At 50.1% G+C, this 14,461-nt stretch overlaps 1 protein-coding gene across 5 annotated transcripts in view; it reads left to right on the plus strand.

Moving 5' to 3' along the window:
* SLC37A1 (solute carrier family 37 member 1) overlaps positions 1-14,461 on the plus strand; it is a 115,997-nt gene that overhangs the window by 35,217 nt on the left and 66,319 nt on the right. For 4 of the 5 annotated variants that reach the window (XM_077118984.1, XM_077118983.1, XM_077118987.1 and 1 more), the window contains one exon: positions 8,900-9,113. In XM_077118984.1, coding sequence (XP_076975099.1) covers positions 9,058-9,113 — 56 coding nt within the window. In that variant the 5' untranslated portion in view covers positions 8,900-9,057. Of the gene's footprint in view, positions 1-4,558; positions 4,618-8,899; positions 9,114-14,461 lie in introns of those variants that run through there. The other variant, XM_077118986.1, reaches the window with a different exon arrangement.

Below are 14,461 nucleotides of genomic sequence, written 5' to 3' on the forward strand. Positions count from 1 at the left end.
GACAGCCAGCCATCATCCCTGGCCTAGATTTTACAGGAGCTTTCCTACTTCTCAGCCTTCTCCTCACACACCTGGCCCCGAGCACAGAGCTTTCTCACTCAGTTCCCTCAGCTGGTTTGGTCCCCAGACCTGCCCACTTGCTCACATTTGGGGTTCCGTGCTTGCTGGGCTCCCTCTGCAGAGCTTAACTCCTTTCCCATCGCTATGCTCCCGGCCAACTCCTCCTATCTCTTGGCTGTCACTGCCACTGATTTCCACATCTGAGGCAGATGACCCTCTCTTGCACCCTCTGTGTCCCCGGTGTTGCATGTGACACACCAAGTTGTATGTGCGGGTCCCCCATCTGAAGTATCACTGGACAGGAAGCTCTGTGAGGGTGAGGGGCACGCCTGCCTCTGCTGCTGTCCTGCCTCAGTGGACCCCTTGGGTCCTTCTTTCCTGTCAGGCTGGGTCAGTGAGAGGCTCAGCGGCCAGGACAGGAGGAGAGGGAACTCTTCCTCAGCTCTTCCCCTGCCCCCAAACCACTCCGGTCCTGTGCAGCAGCCCTCACTGCACCCCTGCAGCTGCTCAGTCCCCGGGCCTCCTGGGGTGAGTAGCAATGTCCAGATGGTGCTACCTGGAGGTGCGTGCCCAGCCCCTCTGATTTCTTTGCGTCCTGCGCACCCTGTGGAATAGACAGCCCCGCACGCGTGCATCAGTTTCCCCTTCTGAATGACTAGCCTATTCTTGCCATGGACCCCTTGAGCTGTAAATTCTTCAAAGGCCAGGAATTCTGGCCCAGAACTGGGCCCTGGTAGACCCTCAATAAATAGCTGCTGCCTAACAGTGAATGTTGCTCTCAGCTTGTTTGTTCCTCTTTTACTGAAACAAAATAAAAACAAAGTCAATCCTCATGTAGACATTTCGGATGATAAGTAGAGAAGCAGGCCCAGACAGCATGCCACAGGAGGGCCCCGAGTCTGGCCACCCCTTCCGTGTCTCTCTGAAAGAAACCTCAGGGCGGCGAGCCTGCAGGCAGCTGAGAGCTGGTCACAGCTCTGCGTGAAAAGTTCATTTGGACTCAGAAAAACTCTGCATGAAAAGTTCAGTTGGATAGGAAATCCATTTGGTCATCACAAAGATTTTAAGAATTGTTAAGCCCTTTTAATATAATTTCAACTCTTGTAAAATTTCTGTCGTCGTTAAAAAGTAGCTTTAAAGTTCTCATCTATTTGCACAAAGACACTGTCTCAAGGATAGGTAACAAGAATTTGAAGGACTCCTTATTAAAAAGTCTGCATCAGGAATTGGACACAGCTATGTCAAGCATAAAAACCTAATATAAAGTGAAATTTACGGTCACCGAAGCAGTCACAAGTTATTTTTAAAAGTGAAGTCTTTTATTTGCAAATTCTACACTAATTTACTTTTTCCACTAATTGTTTGTTTTCTTCTCATCATATAATATAAAAGATTAATATAACATTTTCAGCAAGCATTATGTATTCGGTCCCAAGTCCCCTCTAGTTTACTCCAGTGTACCATATAAACATCACTTCCACGTGAGAAATTATAAAAAAACGTTGGGAGCCCCTGCTCTTTATTTGTGCATGCAGTTAGCAAACGTGGAGGAGTGTCTCCCGAGCACCTTGAGGTCAGGAGATAGACCGAAAGATAACTAGTACTGATTTCACTGTGCAGGTCAGTAGAAAGAGGTTAGTACGGTGCCCAGGAATGCCTGAGCGGAGAGGCAACTGGCACTGCAGTTGGAGCTGAGTAGGATACCCCGGGGTCAGGAGGGCCACGGCAGGAAAGCAGAAAAACGCACAGGTTCTCAGAAACGAGGGAGCTGTCCTGCAGCTTCATGCCCTGTGTGAGAGAGACTGAGCTGCAAGGTGGTTTGGGGCCTTGGTTCTTCACCACTGAGGCACCTGTTCTCATTCCTGCAGGTGACAGAGTATCGTGGAGGGGTTGAAATGAGCTATTGCTGTAGCACGTCGATGGGTGGCCCAGGGTCAGAGAGGAAGGGGGAGCATGGAGCAGAGCCTGAGGCCAAGGCCAGGGTGGGGCAGCTCCTCCAGACTGTTCTGATGGCCATTGGAATGGACAGTTAAAGGGAGAGGACTGTGAGGGAAATGGCCAGGAGGGACTCGGTGGAAGTCCGCCAATGTCAGAGACCGGGGAGGATGCAGGGGGCAGGGAGGGGGTGGTGAGAGTCGGGACCCCAGTGGTCGGACAGTGGGGGCAACAGTGAGGAGGGCACAGAGAATGTTTTGCCAGTGCCTAAAGAAGTGGTGCATTTGTTGCTATCCAAGTCAGCAAAGAAAGGCGGGGCTTCAGAGGGTTCTGGGAACTGAGCAAGGCCCGGGGGAAACTGAGGCTCACAGCGCTGCTGCCTACCTGAACGAGGACCCCAAGGGGATCATGGGGTCTGGGGGGGATGCTCGGGGGGCTGCTGTCCAAACCAGCCTGCTTGCACACTTCCAGCAGGCCCTTGATTGCTTTTAGCTTTACAGCTGACGCCTTCCTGGAATTTCTTCTTCTTTTTTTTTTTTAATTTTTGTTGATAAAACCAAGTAACAGGGTGGGCCATGGTGGCTCAGCAGGCGGAGTTCTCGCCTGCCATGTTGGAGACCCAGGTTTGATTCCCGGTGGCTGCCCATGCCAAAAAATAAACCAATAAAACACAACATGCAAACATGAACATTCTTAACATATGAATATTCCATACTTGGTGTGCAATCAATGACTCACAATATCATCACATGATCATTTCTTAGAACATTTGCATCACTCCAGAAAAAGAAATAAAAAGAAAAAAGAAAAAACGTATACATACCATACCCTTTACCCCTCCCTCTCATCGACCACTAGTATTTCCTTCTAAACAATTTAACATTTGTTCCCCTATTATTTATTTATTTTTAATTCCTGGAATTTCTTTTGCAAAACATTTTCTACCTTGATTTGCTCTTCCAGGAAGGTTCTCCCCTGGGGGGAATGGCTGGTGCCCAGCTAGTTTTGGAGCCTGGGTGTCCACTGTGGATATACTCTACAGGTACTGGAGGAAATCTTCAGGGCCTCTCTAGGGCTGCCCAAAGTCGAATTTTGGCAAGAAGTGCGAGTAGGAACAATGGTTCCTGGGGGTGGGTGGCAGGATGAGGATGGAAACTGTGGAGTCCAGTCAGGGAGTCTCTGGCTTTTCCTAATGTGTGAGCCTGTGTGTGTCATGGGCAAAGGTGTGTATATTCATTTGGTAAGCTGCCAGAACACAGTATACCAGAAATGGATGGGCTTTTAAAAAGGGAATTTATTATGTTACGAGTTTACAGTTCTAAGGAAGTGACAGTATCCAAATTAAGGCACCAGTGAGAGATTACCTTCACTCAAGAAAGGCCGATGCCATCTGAAACACCACGTGGCTGTGTCTGCTGGTTCTTGTTCCCAGTTTGTTGCTTCCAGCTGCTGATGCCAGTAGTTTCCACTCTAAGCATCTGTGAGCCCTCAGTCACAACTGTAGGACACAACTCTGGGTTCAGGCTTGCTTAGCATTTCCTGGGAAGGTACATGGTGACGGGTCTGCTGGACTCTGCCAAGTCTAGGCATCTGCTTTCTCAATGGGCACTCCAAGCATCTCCAAATGTCTGTGTCCCTGAAGTAACTGTTCTCCAAGCTTTTGCATCTGCATCTGCTCTTCCAAACATCTGTGTCTGCATCTACATCTGAGGTTTCTTCAAAATGTTTCCCTTTTTAAAGGACTCCAATAAACTAATCAAGACCCATCTGGAATGGGTGGAACCACATCTCCATCTAATGAAAAGGTCACACATCTTTAATCAAAAGTTTCTGCCCTGGGTGGTGCAATGGTGGCTCAGTGACAAGAAATCTCACCTGCTGAACTGGAGACCCGGGTTCGATTCCTGGAGCCTGTCCATGCCAACAAACAAACAAAAGTTTCTGCCCTACAGTATTGAGTCGGGATTAAAAGAAAGGGCTGTCCCCACAAGATTGGATCAGGATTAAAACATGGCTATTTTGGGGTCCATAAGAACTTCAAACCCACATAGCTGTGATAAAAGATGATTCCACCTGGAGACAGCACTGGGTCCCACTTCAGTTAAAATGTGTTCTTGATTCTGACCCTTGACAAACACCGTGGGAATAAACAGCCGCAGGCTCAGAGGGGTCCCTCGCGGCAGAGCCGGTCTGCTCGGGTGTGGGGTGAGCCCTGCCTTTAAGAGAAAGGGGCGAAGGTCCCAGGGGCTCGGGGGTGGGGTGAGGGATTCCAGGTCTGCTGATCCACAACTTGCCGATGCCATCCCCCCCCACCCGGTTCTTCCCCCCACTCTCAGCTCCTGCAGGCAGGTGCGGGCGCCTGGCTGAGGGAGGGGGCTTGGCGGGCGACCCCCGCCGGCGGGGCCGCGCTGCTCCGAGGAGGGCGACCCCAAGGGGCTGCCTGGGACCCTTGGTGCACTTTGCCTGGGTGGGGGCGGGGTCGGCGCCCCGCAGGTCCTAGGGAAAGTGTAAGGGGCGGGGCGCGGGGGGTGGGGGGAACCGTGAGACGCTCCAGGAAGTCGCGAGCAGGAAGCGCCCGCGGTGGCCGGCTGGGGCTGGGGGTGCGGGGCGGCGGCGGCGCAGGTGAGTGGGGCGCGGGGCGGGGGAGGCGCGGCGCGGGGATACGGGACCGAGAGGACAACGGGGGCAGGGTTCGGGGGAGGGGCGGCGCGGGGGCAGGGAGGGAGAGGACAGGGAAGGAAGAGGGACAGCGGGGGACAGAGGAGGGACGGCGCGGGGACAGGAGTCGAGGGAGGGGCGGCGCGGGGACAGAGGCAGGGGGAGGGGCGGCGCGGGGATAGAGGCAGGGGGAGGGGCGGCGCGGGGACCGGGGACAGGGGCAGGGGCGCGCGGGGGCCCTTCCCTGTCTGCCGGCGCCAGCGGGGTCGCGGGGCCTTGGACGCAGCAGCCGCGCGGCACCTGTCGCCCATGAGCGGGGACCACTGCTCCGCGCTGGTAGGGACGAGCGCCCGCGGGGACAGCCCCGCCGGGGGTCCCTGCCCATTCTTGGGGCATCAGCCCCTCCTGGTGTACTGGGAGGGAGCGTTCCGGGCCGGGGCGCGCTCAAGCTCGCGTCCCCCAGTGGAAAGCTTCTGACAGAGGGTCTGGGAGGGTGGTGGCGGGCGACCATGCCAAGCCTTCCCAGCCCGGGTTGGCGCCGGGACCGCGGGGAAGGGGAGGCAGCGGGCGGGTGCGTGGCCCGCGCGATCCCCGAGGCCCGGGCCGGGGCGAAGTCTGGGCCGGGTCCCGTCCCCGCCGCGGTGACGAGGGCCTGGCGAGCCCTGGGGTCTGCGCGTCCGGTGGCCGCTGACCCGCCGCGCCCGGGGCCGCGCGCTCGTTTGTTTGCGGAGCAGCTGTGTCCCCCGCCCGGGCCCCTCGGGCCAAGGCGGAGAGAGCGCGCCCTTCTGGGTGGGTGGGACTCTAGAGGCCGCGAAGATTCCCCGCGGCCGACAGCCTCGGGCTCCCTCATTCTTGGTCAGCCCCCACCCCCACCCCGTCGGGGCCTCCCCACGGGTGGGCTGCGTGGGAGGGGGAGCTGCGAGTCTGAAAGGCCCTGCAACCCACCCCCAGGTTTGCACTCCAGAGGAGGCATTCCAAAGCCTTTGCCTTGTCTCCCAAATCCACTGCCCTGGAGCCCACATGCTGGGAAGTTGGTAACTATTATCTCTGCCCACTTCGGGCTCCTTCATTCACTCTTCTTTCAGATCAAACTTGGAAAACCCAGGGCCCTGAGACCTGGGCTACACCCGGTGCTGGTGGAACGGCATGGACCGGGTCTGTTTTGTGCAGGCCGGGGCAGAGGGCAGGGGTGCGGTCTGCCCTTTTCTGTACTTTAGCGCAGGAAAGAGTGGCCCTTTCCATTTAGCTTTAGTGTTCTGCACTGGAGCCTTTAGAAGCCCAGAACCATAGAAAGTGCTTACTCTGGGGGGGAAATTGTGGTCTTTCTGTCTCTTGGGTAAAGAAGGAAAATGTACAAAAAAATGGGGTGGGGTGGGAGATGCATTTCGCACCCATCTTTGCCTTTAAAATGAGACCCACTTTAGAATGTTACATCTTTAAGTGGGTTGTTTAAAGTATACACAGGGACAGCATGATTAATGGTAATGGCACTTCAGGTCTAGGAAGACCCTTTTGATGTTCCTATTGGTTTCTCCTGTTGGTTTCTAGTCTCATTATGTGGATCTTCCTGGAGTACCCCAAAGTGTTCTAGAGGCGCAGATTACCAAGGGGTGGTTTGAGGGAGGGGCTTCAGAAGCATTTCCCTCAGCTTGTTTTATGCTGACTTGCTTGGACTTATTCAGCAGATTGGTACAAAAACTCATGTTTCACAGAATGTAATAGAGATGCTCAAATACCGTGGCCCCCAGGTTGCTTTCTTATTGCAGAAGGAAATCGACAGCCAGGCACTTTTCCCTAGTGGGGAGAAGTTCAACGACTGCCTATAAAGAATAACTTTTAAAAATATCATGTTCTCAGGCCGTGGGCCAAAAAGAGGATTTAAACCAAGAGTCTTGCAGCCCCCTTCTCTGCAGGGAATGGGCAGGGTGGAGAGAGGAGTTACCCATGGGAAATAGGACAACTGAAATTTGCCCCCCAGCATGGCACTGGCCTGGGTCCAGCCATCAACCTTCATTTTTCCCTTTTGTGAAATGAACATGGTACCTTTCCTTGGGACTAGGGCTCAAAAGGACTGTTTAAATCATTCTTAATGTCTGAAAGGTCCTATGGCATGATTTGCAGGCCTGCTGCATAGGCTTTGTTAAATTGGACCGTTCGCATCCCCAAACGTAAAAGTCCCCATCTCTGCACATTTTAACTGCACTTACTGTGAGAATGTATAGACATTGCTTTCACCCTTTCCACGGGGGCAAAGACCTGTTATTGTTTGCAAAGGAAATCATATAGTTATTTTTCCTGATGACATTTCAATGCCCTTTGGATTTTTGTTTGTTTTGTTTTCATTAAAGGTTGTATTGAGTTGGTATCTATTTAGTTAGTAAGTGGCAATAGAAAATTACCAGACTTTTAAATAACTAGCTGGTTATAGAGAAGCAGTGTTCCAATGGAGGAAAAAAAATCATCCTCAATGTCCATTTCCAGGCACTGTGAAATTTCATTCAAATCCTTGCTCTGAAGCCATCATTGTAAAATTGCTTCTCAGAATATATCTAGGCCCAATCAGGAGTCTGCTTGTTTTCTTGAGCAAAATATTTTAACATGTCAAGATTTGAGCCAAAGCAGTTTTGAAGCCATTTGTGCTGTGCAGGTTACCTGAGCACTGGCCAGGCAGGTTCTGAGCTGGGTCAAGGACATAGGTGCTGGGCACAGCCCCGGGCCTTACCCTCCTGGGTTCGCAGGGAGAATAACCACAGCCCATATTTGCTGAGCACCCCACTGCATCCCAGGCCCTGTGCCAGCTGCTTTGCCTAGATTATCTCATTGACCTGGAAATGTGGGTGTCAGCATCCCCAGCGTTTAGCTAGGGAAAAAGTAGCAGGAAGGTGAGGTGGTGCTGGGCCGCCTATGGGCAGTCATGGAGCTGGAATGAATGGCATCCGGAAGGCCCGTGGGGCAGAGGTCGTGGGGCTCCTAGAATGTACCTGCACCTTCCGGGTGCCAGAGGTGATGCACCTGGGTGCGGCTGTGGGTGAGACTTTGTGGAGAATTTTGAATTTTATTCTAAAAGTAATGGGAAGGAAAATCACTGAAGAAGGTGCATGTTTTCAGAGCTCACTCTGGAGGGAAGTCGTGAGTGCATGAGGTTCTATTTTGGAAAACCCAGGACTTACATGTGCAGTTTGAAACCCTCTAAATTGGAACCAAAAGTGTCAACTATTTCTTGCCCCTAAGCAAGTTGTTGGAAGACATTAAATACATTTTAGCTGTTTTAAATCAGGATGAATTTTACTCAAAAGTGGCTTTCTTTTTTGTTTGTTTGTTTTTTATTTAATCAAGGTGACATAAAAATTTGAAAGTAAATAGAGGAGTTAACATGATTTTAAAAAGATATATGTATATATATTTTAATGTGAGGAGGCATTGTTTAAAACAATAAGGAAGGAGATGTTCCACATACATATCAATAAGTATTTTGGTCTGATAAGACATAGAATCTTTGCCATCTAGGCACATTACTCAGATGGCTAAAAGCCTGTTATAGCTTCTCACTAAGAGCAAACAAATAATCCAAAAAACACTGTCATTTTAACAGAGTGGAAACCAAATCTTGTTTTGCATGAAGATATATCTGATAAGAAGACTATTAAAAATCATAAAACTATAAAATCTTAGCCAACCTGAAAAAAGCTGCTTTTTTTAGAAAAATTATAAAACATTTTGAATTTTCAATAGACATTAAGGTAGAAAATCCATGTTCCTGCAAGTGCTGGGTTACTCTGTGGCTTACTGTGTTATTTAATGCTTTGGCTCAAAGGCATCCTTGTCACCAGAGACCAGGCTGGCCTGGATTGCGGGTCCCCGTGGGCAGAGTCACACCCGGCAGGTGGCCCTGGCAGGCAGCGCACCCACAGGACATCCCTGCGTCCATGGGGATACTGCTGTTACTTCTGTGGAGCCTCATGGGCTGGTAACAAGTGGCCAGGTTCATTTCTGGCTGCCTTCCAGTTAGCTGCCCTTCCTTTTCCTATGTCAGTCACCAGGTCATGTGGCATTCCTTTCAGCTGGCTCTGACCAGCGTGCCCCGAGGGCAGACTGTACCAATTGGGTGGGAGCTCCCTGTGCCTGGGGGCTGGGATCTGGGCTAGTTAACCACCCTGCAGGGAGTTACTTCCACCTGCGGCTCGCAGTGACTCACACCCTCCCTTGTTAGAGCACCTGACTCTCAGCTCCTCTCATCTCCTCCTAGAGAAAAGGGGAAGCCAGAGCCAACAGCACGGTTGTACTGCACGTCTTCCAGCCTGTGTGAGCTCCAGGGGCAGCAGAGCAAGCACTGGGGGCGAGGGTTAGACTTGTCTACGAAGCATCTTCTTTTGTGACCAGCACTCTGTGGTCAGCGTGACGTAAATGGCTCGACTTCCTGCTGGCATCCGCTTCCTTATCTCGTTCTCAAAGGACCAGTGGTAAGTCGTGCGGCCCTCGTCTTGGGGGGGATCTGCATGGATGTGGGTGCAGGGCGCAGGCTGTGTCCTCACCCCAATTCACCATAAAACTCACGTTGCTGAGTCACCCACCACACCCCATGGGGGCGGAGCGTTTGGACTCCCTGCGTGGTCTTCACTGAAGCCCTGCAGAACGGTAACCACTGGTCGCGGGCAGGGTTATAAGGTGGCTGCTGGTGAAATAAGCATGCCATCTCTTAGCTTGTGTGAGCAGCCTCATGGGGGCAGTGCCCTGGGGAGAGAAGACACCATCTCAGCAAAAGTTAGGCACAGACCAGGGTACCCGTTTCCATGCAGAGGGAAACTTCTCTGTGCTCCGAGCTCCTTCCCGGGTGGATTCATTGATGCCTTGCCCTGGAAAGGAAGCAGAGGGCGAGGGCAGAGGGTAGAGCTGGCTCCCTGGTGGGAAGCTGGGATCAGATGTTCTTGAAGGTGACCACCCAGCCTCAGGTTGCTGCTTTTCCCCTTTCCCCCGAGTCCCTTGTTTGTACCTCGCATTTGGAGCTGAGGGTATAGCAGGTGGTGCCATGGTGGTTTGTGAGTCCAGCTGCGGGCTGGAGATTGGGTGCTGAGGGCCCATGCAGCTCCAGAGGCCAGGGCGCTTTCTACGCTGGCTGCCGAAGGCGGGTGGGAGCAGTGCGTGCCACAAGGGAGAGCTGCAGCCAGAGAAGTTAAAGACCCCTCTCCCCACCCAAGCGATGCTTTTCAGGAGCACACGGATAGAAGCCTGGGCTTTTGTAATAAGCTGTTTGTATAAACCCCACTTGGTCATGGTGTATAATTCTTTCAATGTGTTGTTGGATTCGATTTGCTAGTATTTTGTTGAGTATTTTCGCGTCTGTTCATTAGGGAGATTGGCCTGTAGTTTTCCTTTCTTATAGCATCTTTACCCGGTTTTGGTATTAAAATATTAGCTTCACAAAATGAGTTAGGTAGAGTTCCTTTGACCTCAATATTTTGGGAAAAGCTTAGGGAGAATCGCTGTTAGTTCTTTTTGGAATGTTTGATAAAATTCCCCTTTGAAGCCATCTGGCCCTGCGCTCTTTTTTTTTGTAGGAAGATTTTTGATGTCTCATTGAAACTCTTTACTTGTGATTGATTTGTTGAGAACTTTCAATCCTTCCTGAGTCAGCGTAGTTTGTTCTGTGTTTCCAGGAATTTGTCCATTTCATCTAATTTGTCTAGTTTGTTGCCATATAGTTGTTCACAGTGTCCTTTTATGATTTCCTTTATTTCTTCAGGGTCTGTGGTAATGCACCTCTTCTCACTTCCGATTTTATTTGCATCCTCTTCTTTTTTCCTTTGTCAGTCTTGCTAGTGGCCCATCAATTTCATTGATTTTCTCAAAGAACCAACTTTTGGTTTTATTGATTCTTTCCATTGTTCTTTTATTCTCCCATTCATTTATCTCTGCTTTAGTCTTTTTTATTTCTCTTTTGTTTCCTTGGGGTTAGTTTGCTGTTCTTTCTCAAGTTCCTCCAGTGAGCAATTAAATCCTTGATTTTTGCTCTTTCTTGTTTTTTAATATAGGCATTTAGGGCAATTATGTTCCCTCTCAGCACAGCCTTTGCCGCATCCCATAAGTTCTGATGAGTTGTATTCTCATTTTCATTCATCTCCAGATAACTACCGTTTTCTCTAGTAATTTCTTCTTTGACCCACTGGTTGTTTAAGAGTGTGTTATTTAATCTCCATATATTTGGTACTTTATCCCATTGTGATCAGAGAAAATGCTTTGAATAATTTCAATGTTTTTAAATTTATAAGGACTTGTTTTGTGCCCCAGTATATGATCTATCTTGAAGAATGTTCCATGAGCACTAGAGAAGAAAGTATATCCTTGTGTTTTGGGGTGCAAGGATTTATATATGTCTGTTGGATCTAATTCATTTATCAAGTTGTTTAACTTCTCTGTTTCCTTGTTGATCTTCTGTCTGGTTATTCTATCTATAGAGGAGAGTGGTGTATGGAAGTCTCCTACTATTGTTGAAACATCTATTGCTCCCTTTAGTTTTGCCAGTGTTTGTTTCATGTATTCTGGAGCTCCTTGCTTGGGAGCATATACATTTATGATTGTTATAGCTTCTTGGTGAATTGTCCCTTTTATTAATGTAAAGAGGGATTTTATAAAGCTTAACAGTAGTTAATTTTTCCTGCTTAATTTAGCTATTCACATATATTTTAGCTTCTGGATGATAAAAGTATCCAGCAAAAGCATTTGTGTCATTTTGTAGTCGCTACTATGCATTTGGTGTGGGTTAAGAATTGTAAAGAAAAGAGTTATGGGCCCCATCAGGCTAAAGACAAACAACCCGACCAGGGGCGGTTATCTGCGGTTATCTGCTTCTTGCATGAAGCAACTCCTATGACTCATGCTCAAGAAATGCTTGCTGTAAAACTGTTAAAAAATGCTTGTTATAAAACTGTTCGTTATCTGCTTCTTGCAAAACAGCACCTGTGACCCATGCCCGACCCCCACCCCCCCCTCATCCTACCCCTTAAAAGTTTTTCCAAACCCAGGCTCGGGGCTCTCTGTTCCTGCGTGTTCAGTGAGCCCCACGCATGTGTGGTAAATAAACCCCTTGCGTGTTGCATGAGAGAACGTCTCTTGGAGTCCTCCTTTGCGTGGCAAAACTCTCGAATTCTTACATTTGGAGGTCCCACCGAGATCGGCTCTTCGTAAGGGGAGGCTCCAACAGCTCTTTCTCTCGGGGTAAGTAAGGCCTTTTTGTCTGAGGTGCGATCGCTTAGTCTGTCAGACTGGCAGTGACTGTCGGAGAGTCGCGTGAGCACTCCCCGACCGCAACCGGCAGACGTGTCCAGGGGTTACAGGTCACTCTCCCGAGGGACGCCTCGGGATTGGGGGACCTCCGGGGACGCCTGGAGGCTTCCTACAGGGCTGACTCTGATTCTGTTTCCCTTCTGACGGGGGGAGACTCGATCACAGTCATCAGGCCAGTCTGAGCTGTGTCTCTGAAACTGTGTAAACGTGGTGTGCCGGCTCTGTGTGTGTCTGTCTGTATTTGTGTGTTAGGAATTGTTTTTGTTTTACCAAAGATGAATCAGGGAACGTCGACTCCACTTTCTCTAACCTTAAGACACTGGTCTGAGGTCAGGGAAAAAGGTCAGAATCTATCTCTTATTGTAAAAAAAGCAAATGGCAGACCTTCTGCTCGGCCGGGTGGCCCTCTTTTAACGTGAGATAGCCTCAGGAAGGAGCTTTTCATCTACCCTTAATTCGGGCCGTCAAGTCAGTCATCTTCCGCCCTGACCCGTATGGCCACCCGGACCAGCAGCCCTACATCATGGTTTGGCAGGACCTGTGTGAAAACCCACCTCCATGGGTAAAGCCGTTTCTTACTCCTCTTGGTCAACATGACTCTCCCTCTGTACTCCCAATCAAGGTGCCGGGTCCTTCTCAAGCTCCGAAACTCTATCCTTCCTTACCTCCTGCAGTCCTACCGGAATCCCAATCGGATCTACTCCTCTTCGACGCAGGTCCTTCTTCCCCTCCTCCCTACCCTTCAGCTCCGGTACAGGACCCCCCCTCTCTTAGCTCACCTTCTCCCTCCTCTAGTACTCTCTCCCCGCCCTCTTCCATTCCCTCTTCGCAGGTTCACCAACAGACGATCCCAGATGAACCAGGACCAGCACATAATAGACGAAGCAGACGAGCATTAAGCCCATCTGATGTGGCTGTCACTCTCCCCCTCAGACCGTACGGGCCTCCAGTGGATGATAGACATGGGGGAGAAATGCCTGCTCTACAATACTGGCCCTTTTCCTCCTCTGACTTATATAACTGGAAAAATAATAACCCTCCTTTTTCTGAGGCTCCCACTAGGTTGACTGGATTGGTGGAGTCCCTTATGTTCTCTCACCAGCCCACTTGGGATGATTGTCAACAACTCCTGGGGACTCTCTTCACCATGGAAGAGTGAGATCGGATCCTCCTGGAAGCCAGGAAGCAAGTTCCCGGACAAGATGGGAGACCCACCCAACTCCAGCATGTCATCGACGATCGGTTCCCGCTGCGCTGCCTAATTGGGACCCGAATACCTCTAAAGGTAGGGAGCATCTATCCATCTATTGCCAGACTCTAGTAGCGGGTCTCCAAGCAGCCGCACGCCGGCCCACCAATTTGGCCAAGGTAAGACAGGTTATTCAGGGAGCGGACGAATTGCCCTCAGTCTTTTTAGAAAAAACTAATGGAAGCATACCGTAGGTGTGCTCCCTTTGACCCTCAATCAGAGGATCAAAGAGCCTCAGTGGCCATGGCCTTTATCGGCCAATCAGCTCCAGACATTAGACGCAAGCTGCAACGCTTAGACGGGTTGCAGGACATAGCCTTGCGAGATTTAGTCAAAGAAGCTAAAAAAGTGTTTTATAAGAGAGAGAGAGGAAAAAAAAAATTAATAAGAGAAAAAAGAATAATACAGCTAATTAAGGACCAAATTAATTCTGCCCTAAGCAGGCCCATTCAAGTGCATTATCACCGGCTTCATCTCGCTAACCAAGGTATGAAACCAAAATATCTGACTGCTACCCACCCTCTCAGGTAAGAATCCCCACTCCTACGGGAGCAGCATACAACTCGAAAATATGCTTCTAGCTTATGCTATGATTGGTACCGCTGGGTGCAAGGCAAAGCACTGCAAAGGAGGGCCAAAACAATTAAAGGCCATTTTCGAGCTCCTTGAGAAGTATGCCTCATCTTGCATAGAGGTTCGCTCTGCAAAAATTCCTCTCCCCAGAAAAACAGAGCCACAAACAACCTGGGGGATGAGGCCTCTACTTCCCCCAGCAAAGGTTAATGCCAAAAGAATGCTGGATCAGCATTCTTCCTCCATCCTTTTAAAAAAACAAAGGGAGGAAATGTTGGGGACAATTAAAATAGCATGTATAAAATCCACCCTCAGCGATGCCAGAAACATGCAACATGGCCACCAGGGCTGAAACAAAGAACTAGCCATTGTCCACTGTGCTAGCCACCAAAGAGGCTCGGACCCAGTAACCATGGGTAATAGGCGAGCAGATAAAGAAGCAAAAGCGGCAGCATTAAGGGACCCTATAAACTTGGTCCTAGTAACCAAAGAAAACCAGCAACCCCCTGAGACACTATCTGAGGTTACACCCCAAGGAGAGTCGGAAGCCCTAGCTTACATACAGCAGGTCCACCAGCTCACTCACCTGGGGACAGGGAAACTACAGCAGCTCCTGCAAGACCAGAGGGAATTATACCCTCTGACAGCCTCAAAAAGGAAAGAACCTGGCAGATCACATAGCCAGAGAATGTCAGGCGTGTCAAA

The sequence above is a fragment of the Tamandua tetradactyla genome, chromosome 10, assembly GCF_023851605.1.
Source record: "Tamandua tetradactyla isolate mTamTet1 chromosome 10, mTamTet1.pri, whole genome shotgun sequence".
Lineage (NCBI taxonomy): Eukaryota > Metazoa > Chordata > Mammalia > Pilosa > Myrmecophagidae > Tamandua > Tamandua tetradactyla.